The sequence below is a fragment of the Schistosoma mansoni genome, chromosome W (genome assembly GCF_000237925.1).
Source record: "Schistosoma mansoni strain Puerto Rico chromosome W, complete genome".
Taxonomy (NCBI): Eukaryota; Metazoa; Platyhelminthes; class Trematoda; order Strigeidida; family Schistosomatidae; genus Schistosoma; species Schistosoma mansoni.
In genome coordinates this window covers 39,631,635-39,642,019 of record NC_031502.1, presented here as the reverse complement: position 1 = coordinate 39,642,019, position 10,385 = coordinate 39,631,635, and the positions used below count along the sequence as shown (strand labels likewise).

At 34.6% G+C, this 10,385-nt stretch overlaps 1 protein-coding gene across 2 annotated transcripts; it reads right to left on the bottom strand.

Moving 5' to 3' along the window:
* Positions 1 to 3,184: 3,184 nt before the first annotated feature.
* Positions 3,185 to 9,326, bottom strand: Smp_024180.1 (putative placenta-specificprotein 8 protein (C15 protein); the record flags this gene model as incomplete). 2 transcript variants are annotated; one of them, XM_018789668.1, is made up of 4 exons in its annotated part: positions 3,185 to 3,468; positions 6,179 to 6,315; positions 7,039 to 7,114; positions 9,255 to 9,320. In XM_018789668.1, the coding sequence occupies 4 exons, from the start codon at positions 9,318 to 9,320 to the stop codon at positions 3,376 to 3,378; spliced, it is 372 nt and encodes a 123-aa protein (XP_018655089.1). In that variant the 3' UTR covers positions 3,185 to 3,375. The 2 variants fall into 2 exon arrangements, with proteins under 2 accessions (XP_018655089.1, XP_018655088.1); XM_018789669.1 differs by lacking the exon at positions 3,185 to 3,468 and having other exon boundaries at positions 5,418 to 6,315; positions 7,039 to 7,111; positions 9,255 to 9,326.
* Positions 9,327 to 10,385: the final 1,059 nt, after the last annotated feature.

Below are 10,385 nucleotides of genomic sequence, written 5' to 3'. Positions count from 1 at the left end.
AAAAGATACAAGCATTTATAAACAATTGTCTACACAAGATACTCAATATCCGCTGACCGGATACCATCAGCAACAGCCTACTGTGGGAGATTACGAACTAGCTTCCAGACCAAGAAGAATTTAGGAAAAGACATTGGGGGTGGATAGGACACACCTTGAGGAAATCATCAGACTGCACCGTAACGCAAGCGTTAAACTTGGAATCCTGAAATGAAATGGAAAATAGGAAGACCAAAGAACACATTCGACAATGGGAAGAAGACAATAAAAGGATTAATAACAATTTTAAACAACAGGAAAGGATTGTTTAGGATAGAGTTGGATCGAGAATGCTGGTGGGTGGCCTATGCTCCTCCACGAGGGATAACTGGCGTAATTAAGTTATACGAAACAAACAAATTATCTCGTTTTATTTGACTATTTGGTTAGAAAGGGCTTCTCGACTAATAAAAAATTCCATATAGTTTTCATGATGTAACGACACTATTATTTTATAGATTTATTGAAAATGAAGAACAACTGAAAAGCTGACACTTTCTAATATGAAACAATTCAAAAATGTTGAATCATATATACATTATATACATGCACACATTCCATATGAGAAGACAGTTACCAATAGTTGAAATTTTTCAAGGTACACAACCAAATCATTAATACATATTTCGGTGTTAACGAAATAGATTTATTTACTTTAGATTTGCTGATTGCAAATATTTATGTAAGACAATATCACGTTTTCATTAAAATGAAACACAATATGTCGAGCTAGCAGTTCAAAAAGTTTAGTTCAACAAAATTTATAAAATTCAATGAAGCTGATGTTTTATGTTCAAACCAAGTCAACTTATCATTACACCTTTTTGATGTGTCACTGAAAATAAATACATTTCATTGTTTTGTTTGGTTCAGACATGTCAGATAAGACTGAATGACAGGAGACCAGCTGTACTTATCCCGTCACTACATGTATCGATTAACTCGTATCCACTGTCTAAAGGATAACAATGAAGTTCGGATAACCAAGCACAAACCAAATGTGAGATAACGGTCGAGAGTACCAGTAAATGATTATTGATTCAGAGTACAGTTTCTCAAGCTCTCCAGAATACAGAACAAATCAGAGAATCAATGGATTCCGATCATACAGTTCAAATTCATGAATCATTCACCTAGTAGTATAGAGCCAAATCTTGACAACACACCACCAGAATTAAGAAATTACAATATAGACATAACCACTCCATAAGTGGAAGAGAATTGAATGATAGATCTGTTGTAAATTAACAATCACTTTGTAAAGGCACAATTTACAGGTAGAGGAACACATGAATATAATAGTTTAAATATTTAATGATTATATTACGAAAATATAAACGATGACCAGACAGGACTATCTTTGTGATGCGACTCTCTCCCTCCAAATGTAAAATGTTACTTTGTCTGTTAGGGAGAGCAGAAGTTGGACACATCGAACGCTTCCCTCTCTTATCATAGAAAGTCTCATTAGTGCTGATCGCTCAGTGTCTGAACAGATTCCCACACGGATTCTAAAGGCTCGATTAGTTTTTGCAACTTGCACCACTTCTAACCAAACGGTGAATTAGCTCTGCAGCAGTTCCCTCCGTCCTAATTTATGGTTGTGAATCATGGTCGTTACGTGTAGAGGATATGCGTAGGTTACTGGTATACAGTTGTGTGTATCTACGAAGAAGTGCTCGTGTATTCTGGGATTGCAAAGTAAGCGATCCCTAGGTTAGGAATACAGTACGAGGTAAAGATTGGAAACCGACTGATCAGGTAGGAAATCTTCATTAACTGAAATGGTAGGGACAAGTGCGACATGTACCCAACCACCACCTACCTCGTCCAGCGACATTTTCTAGCACAGGAGTAAACTGGGAGAGATCAATGTGTAGTTACACACTAACTGGTTGGCGTCCGTATGACTATCACAACCAATGGTTTATGATTCTGAATTACATGGCTCAAAATAGTTTGTAGTGGTACTGGTTCATCCAGTCTTTGTCTTCCCTCAAATTTTCAGATTCGAAATACTTCATCACCCTTCTTGTTTTAATTCCACCAATTTATATTTTCTTTTAAAGTCATATCTTCGACGTCTAATCTTGCCCACTACCACTGATACTCTTCCTATCTCTACTATTGTGGGATTTGGCCTGAGAACTACATCTCTGTGATAATGAAATATGGCAATTCGGTTCCATGTGCACATTTAGAGATTCTACGTTTTGAGTGGCTGAATAATACAACTTCACATGAGAAAGACTCTAAAAGCATCAATTCGGCGTTTATTTTAAGGAAGTACTGTTAATCTGCAGATTTAAAATTTGCTTCACAAGCTGAAAGTATTAAATAACAGACTACTTGCTTTGCCGTCTGTTATCGCTCTTTCATTAGGATTAACCAGGTGACAGAAACAAGGTTACTTGTCTATTTCTAAGTAATTACTTCCTATGCTCAAACAGAAATACCTTAAGTCCACCTTTTCATAATAATTTAACAGCTAAAATTCATTATCGTGTTAAATAGGCATACGTCACAAGGTCAATTTGTCATCCTTGTAATAATTACTAATAGCCCACTCAATTGACGCTGAGAGAATAACCCTTAGTGCTTTTACTAATCAGTAGTTATTTATATTCTACCGTCAACATACAGTTGATAACATTTCGACGAGATTATATACATATATATTTAACCGACTAAGCAAATGTATATCAGATGTTCAATAGTGACTAATGTTGAGATGAACTCCTAGCGTTCTAATGAAGAGTCTTCAGAAATGAGCCGAAAGAAGCCCCAATTACAACAATAATATGCGAACAGAAATGATGAGATTAATGGGTTTATTTGAGACCCTACTACTGTGAAAGCAAACTCAAACTAGTAGGGAAATTTGTAATTAACCTATCAGGACATGACAAATAGGTCATCTCTTTTATAGAACTCTCTCGTATTGTTTTATTGAGTGCTGCTGCTGATCGGACGAAGTATCTTCAGAATTCTCTCAACCTTTTAAAACATTTCTCAGAAGCTCTCAAGGACTGTTAAGCACAATGAACACACACACATGGTACAGTTTAAACTAATAACAGTCTACACAGATTTCGTAATTATCAAAATGGAAAGTACCTTGCTCAGTGAAAACACATAACTCAAATATTTATTTTACCAAACATTTTTATTCTTTATCAACAATTCCAATTTATGTATGCACATGATAATTATCCCTTTTTAACATGAAACTAGTTGATCTTGTTGAACGTTCACCTAATCAAAAACAACATTCTTCGAAAAAGGATTGAAATAGTCTATTCTCCGATTGATTATATTTATCATAAATAAAATGTGTTAAAATCCCATAAATTTCATATCTCGCCTCAACTGGCATAGAGCAAGTTGAGGACAACAACTTGTAACAAAATTATCGTCAAGTATCGAGCCCTAACAAAACGGAAGGGATTAAAATAAATAATTTTCAATAATAATATTGGTAAATTGAAGCAACTAAATAATCAAATATACCCATTGAAAATCAAGAAGCTCTGGACTGCTAAGACTCTTCAGCAATACACATTCGTGGCCTCATCGGGAATTCGACCCAAACCCTCAGACTCTTATCAACCTCTAGACATAGTAAGTCGTTCATGTGTACAACCGACGAGTTTCATGCCAAGACAAAATTGTTATCCTGGTTTACAGTGCTTATCAAAATGAAAACCAACTGGTGATGTAAACTATAGAAACCTCACATTCTTCACAGACCATCTATAATTATTAAACATGAGTTAAGACAGATTCAGAACTGGGTGTGTTATGTAATATCTAAGAAATTCATCGATATTATTCGAAACAATAGTTGATATTCATTTACTATTGTTTGTTTGAATCTTCCCATTGATGTTTACGACTGAAATTGGTCAGTCACTTATTTGCAAATGTGCATACTGTGCGTATTGCCTAGATATAGCCTTCATTCTGTTCAAGTCTCATTAAAATGATATTCTTTTAATGAACTCCCAATATTCATTTGTGAAAGTGCATAAAACGTTTGCAAGAACAATTCAAAAGTATTTTCGTTAAATTACTAAACTCAAATAATATAAAGTGATCAAGTATAAATCAAGCACTAAATCTAAATGATAGTCTGGTAAGACACATGAAGATTCTATGTCTATCATGTGTACTTCACGCTAAAGTAATAGTAATGTATTATTCTACGTATAATTTAGATTACAAGCGTCGAATAGGTACTGTCTTGCAGCTTGATACTTGGATTACAAAAGGTTCTCGAATGTGTTTGATTTGCTTTTATCGCCTACCCATTTCCTTCACATTCAGTTCAAATGTGTCTTTCATTGAACACGTCTACTATCTTGAAACACCAAACACAAAGTAACTACAGTTTTATTTCATTGTAATGGAGCTGTTTATTCTATATAAATGAAAGTGTTCATCTTCTTTACTATCAAAAAGTAGTGCGCCTCAAAGCGTTCCCTCTATCCACACCCTATTCATGTCTTGTTTACTGAATAGCCCAATCTCTTCTACTGAAGTATTCCCACTAAAAGTATAGATGACATGACTGTAATTAGAACAATTTCGTTCCTGAGTTAAAACGGTTTTCACCAAGTATCAAAATGGCGGTCTCTTCTAAATGCTTTTTTACACTCAATTTCTTAACTTCAAACTTAAACCTGAAAGAAACTGATCGTTCGTGATTATTGATGATTTTCCAACAAATAAATATCCCATAGCTGTTCCTCTGACCTATACTTATCTCCATATTATTTGTTTATATCGAAGGGAGTTTTCTGTCTAAATTGTATTCATAAATAGGTTATAAGTCTTCAGATTTGCCGAAATCTTAATTGTCGTATTCCTTCATATTTACTTGTGACTATCATCCACGAATATTCCCTGGACTCACATGAAAAGTTAGGTTGCGCAGGGCATTGAAGGTTATTTGTGCAACTAGAGGTAAATCTTTTGATTTCATCATCTCCTCGCCTATTCTATCCCAAAATGAGACACATTTTCATTAAAATACATTTATGTAAACGATAAATTTAAAAATTCTATGATATCAAATACACATAGTACTCAACGAGAAAATAGCCACGAGAGTAGAACTATGCACACATTTCTCGTAGCTAAACATACATACTACCGATTGTAAATGTATTTTCCATAAATATAAATAATCTAAGGTCGAGAAAATAAAGTAGAGAACTGACAGTGTGGATAGTAGTGGGAATGATTCTATGTACACTTATGACACATTGGCTAAATCGAGGCAATTCGTGCAGGATGCACATATACCAAATAAGACCAATCAATCAAAAGTCAGTAAAATTATCAACAACTGGATAATCCAAACTGCTACAAATCAAATAGTAGTGAACAGCTTTGACAACTGATTGATCGCTGGGTGGTGATCAATATCATTTATGTCAGGTCCTTCTTACTGAAAATCAAATCCTATCGGCCAAGTCACAATATAGTCAGTAATCTAGGTCAATCAGCATTGCGTGCACTATGTTGAAATAAGATGGTGGAGGTAGTCAACATGACTATCTACAACCATTATCTTAGTAGTGAACTGTCTTGTAAAACAATTTAATGTGCTTTGGTGAACAAATTAGCAGAAGTTTGACTTGAAGAATATATATTTTAACATGCTCAACGAAAAATAACGGTAATACTAGGAGATAGATCGTTTTAACTTATCTATCAGGCTTTACTACTTATAACACCATACTTATAACTACCATTCTAGAGTTAGTCTTTTGAACAGTATCTTGCCTTCCTTTATGAAAGTTATTTGAGCTAAGTAAGGAGCCGATTACTTCGGATACTCATTCTAACCTACTGTAATCTCATTACAGCTACTAGATCTTCCACACTTCTCCATTATATATATTATTGTTAACCTTTAAGTCAACTGACTTAAATGAGTTCTTTACACTTATAAACTAGAGCATTTATTCATACAGCCACATGGTGACTTATTACTCACCTTGGCAGGATATATCACATTTCATCGTCCAACATACATCTTAAAAACATATATTTCTGAATAACTAGGTATTTATCAATTACACAACCCCACAATTACAAAAACTAGAATTACTAATAGATCAGTAAAACGTACATTTATGTTGTGTTTGATACGATGTTTAATACGTAGAGGGAAAACACCGATTCCCATTAAAGGAAGCCAACATGCCTCATTTGAAATGTTATACACATGACAAAGATAACAAGGGAAACAAAACCCTGCACAAAGACCTGTAAACATAAAACACCATTCAAACAACAGATTTGATATATTTTCTAAAACATTTTTGAAGGTATTTAATCTATAATTGAGTATTAGCAGATGTATTTTCAGATCGAGAAAATATGACATTGACTACCGTTCACTTATCAATTATTGTGAAACTCTCAGTCATACAGGAGGTTGATCAAGGCACTACTAGCTCATTCGTAAATCTTTTCATTGTGACATTGAGTGACACGGGTCCGAAGTCACAGTGAACATTATTACCCTCAGGATTGAAGGCACACTCAACTGAAAATCAATAACTAGGGCGATATCTTGGTACACAACTTCCTGTCACTTTGATGCAAACATCTAATGTATTCATTGAACGATGGGTCACCGGGTTTTGACTAAGTGGTCTAAAACTGACGCACCGGTACTCTCATCTAAACATCCTGGGCCTGTGATAAATGTGAACTACAAATTGAATAGTATCAAATTATTGCAATGAAGTTAGCCGAGTTACTTACTTTACAAGCGGTTGAAGAACAAACTGAAAATCTACTTCCCCTACACTATCGTCTAGTAAGAAGAAACGTAATACAACAACCATTAATAATTCATCCAACTACATTTTAAATTATTGAATTGTTAGTTAGTACTATTGTGTCTAGTTTGAAAAATAAGAGAGATTTTCAATCTTCAGTCAACAAACAAAATCATCACCTCAGTAAATTATTATTGCTTACATGATTCACAATCATCGAAACAGCTACAAATTCCAGAACTCCATTCTCTCGTTAGGGAATATCCTTGTGTGGGCTGCTAAAAATTAAATTTATCACGATAGATCGAGATTTCCAAAACAATTAAAGCATAAGAGTGCACAACTTCAATCGGTTCACTGAATAAGTCTAGTTTTGTTAATATACTTTTAAAATACCAAGATGTAGATATACTCAAATGCTGATTACTTCTCCAGTGTTATTGCATTTATCGCAATGGTTGGTAGTGAAAATAAATACTAAAGTAAATACTAAAAACACCCCCCTTTCTTTCGAAATATATGATATAGCTTGTGGACCTGATTGACAATAAAGTAGGTGGTGCGCCATGATGTTCATTTTATATCATGTGAGTATATTATGTGTTTGTCTCTCCACCGCGAATGATATCCCAAGTCACTCAAGCGCTGGTTCCGTAAATTAACACAACTGATTAGATGAGTTCAGTCTATGTGTATTCCACAGCGTACTATGGTTTTGTGTTACACTCTAGAACATATGACGCAATTAGTTAACAAATGAAGACACGTCACTCACAAAATATTATCCTACAGAGTTGTCTGAACGTATATGCTAAAGGCATAGCGCTTCTCACTAAACTATTTGGAACTACAAATTAACAAGTCAGTCAGTCACAACGTAGAACTTCGTACACCAGTTCGAGTCGCCATGCTACATTAGCACAGAGATGCAGTTGTCCATTCAAATCTCATAGTGGTAGAAGTAGTAAGAGTATAAGCAGTAATCGTAAAGATTAGGGTTTGAAGATGATATTCAAGGAGTATAATCCATTGAAATAAATTTCGGATATCTCGACTAGGCTATAAATGAGGCAAGTTGGCGATAGCTAGACGAGCCTCCTGTATCCCTACTGACCAATTATTAAACACACGATAGATCCGCATATTTGTTTACACCAGTTACACTGTAGTGAACAAGAACAGGAGTGGGGACAATGGAATGCATTTGAGCACGAAATTACACAATATCTCACTAAAATCTGACAACCATACAGTAAACGGTTAATTTGCAGACTATCAGTCAATTGTCTCAATCTTGACTGTTCCTTCTGTAAATATCAGTCCATAGTCTTTGATTTTATTGTTCATGCATTTTCATACCAACTGCGTTCCGTTCCCGTTCTTTCCTTATCCATCTTCTACTGAAATACATTCAATGCCCGACCACCGTTGCATACTCCCTATGTGGAGATAAGTAACCCACACCGCAACACCTTTATCTTACACAGTAAACATTCTTCTTTCATAAATAAAAGTCAACTTAATGATTGACAATGATATTTAGGAATCATAATATTAAGTGATTGGTCGATAAAAGCAGTAGTCATCTAGGCAAATATGACTGGTGATGTAAGGAGAATCAGAAACTATCACAAAATAAAGAATTATCCTCACAAATACTTCTCACAATGCCTGACACAAGTTCAAATTGTGTATTCTCTTGTAAATACATACCTTGTATAAAACAACATTCTACAGCATTGATTGTAACAAGAGTTTAAACGGCCAGAAACAAGTGGTTACATATCAGTAGTCACTGACAGGGATAAAATGATTAAATCTTAGTTAAGGAAATAAGATTACTAATCCCAGAGATGGTTGAAATAAAAACTCAGCGACGCAATACACTCAAGAAAGAGTTAAAAACATTTAAGATGCCACGAATGAATATTTGTCAACAACCCATTTAGTAATTATGGTTTTTAGATATCATAGGTTGTAAGCATCTGACGAGAGTCAAACGAAATAAAACGAATAAACGCTATTCTGCTACAATTTCTAGTTCCTGTTGGTTCACAATGATTGCTTAGTGAAATTGAGTCTTTCAGGTAAACGATAACCTGGTGAAATTGAAGACTTACACTAGACTAAGCTAAACTTCAAAATTACATCTCGACATCTTTTGATGGTATGCATTAGTTTCAACTTGGTTGACAACAGTTTCGAGACTAGTTTAGTGTCAGTTTAGTAGCATCAACCTTATTTCAATCTGAAATTCTTATAAATCACGAAATCAACATTCATTTAGCTTTCTCAACGTCACATAACTAATAAAATAATATTTAAAGCATTTTATGCACAAACACAATTTCAGCACTTAATTCATGAAAACAAAAATTGACAAAAGTAAAACACATACAAATATTTCTTATCACTTACCATTACTGCCATAGGCTGCTGTAAAACAACAGTGGTAGGTTGCCCGCTTGATTTTACCTCAACCATTGCCAGTTGATTTACGTTAAGAGCACTTTCCGAGTTTATATATATATATATATATATATAATCAGCCACTGAAACATCAAACATTCACGTGATTGTCCCAGTTTTGGACAGACTTAATAACTGAGACTGCATGTTAGTCATTTCTATCTAACGATTAACTGTTTTCTTGATGGGCCATTGTGACCTTCAGTACACACACCTCCATATTATTTCACGTATTCTATGCTGTGAGCTTTCAGGTGTACTCGTGTGTGTCTGCACACTCATTATTTTATTCAATGTCTGTCCCATCCACCAAGCATCATTTCGGTTTTATTTTAAAGCCTGTAACGATTACTTTTAGTTCGTTGGTATGCTAACTTAATGGTCTACCTGTTTACACTTCGATAACTTGATTGTCTGCTTATGACTAAATCCATGCTTGAAATAAACGTATCGCCACAACACTTCACACTTCCTGTTATGTGATCCAGACCAATTGTGTAGTCACTGTTTCACTAATACCCACCCATTTTATTGCAATTTGATTGGTCAAGTCTCATGGATAATGCCACTATTTTATTGGATGGTTCTAATCAATTTTCTAGAAGTGGTCAACCTGGATTAGTAATTAATTAAAACAAGTAATGGTGGTTCAAATTTATGTTAGTGGGCTAACTGTTCGATAATGGAAATGTTAGTTATCGACGATGATTTAAGCTTAGAACATGTTCAACAGTAAATTCTGTGTATGGCCATAATTAAAGTCATTTGATGTGGAATGCCAACAAAATCCGAAATATAAAATGTATAAACCAGTATACAACTAGAATTAGCAGTTTAGCGAGTAAATTAGGATGCGCACATAATAATCATTTTCCTTATTATGAAAGTAATAGTATAGATGATGGGACTAGACCATCACTCATGTAGTGATGGTTAATAACGGGATAGTGTTTTGTAATGTCACTGGAAATGAATTGGAGACATAGACATCGTTTTCCTGTCCAAAGAGTTCATTTGATTTATCACGCCCCATAGTATTACTCTACTCAAAAGCAACTCGACTGTCAACTGAGTCACCAC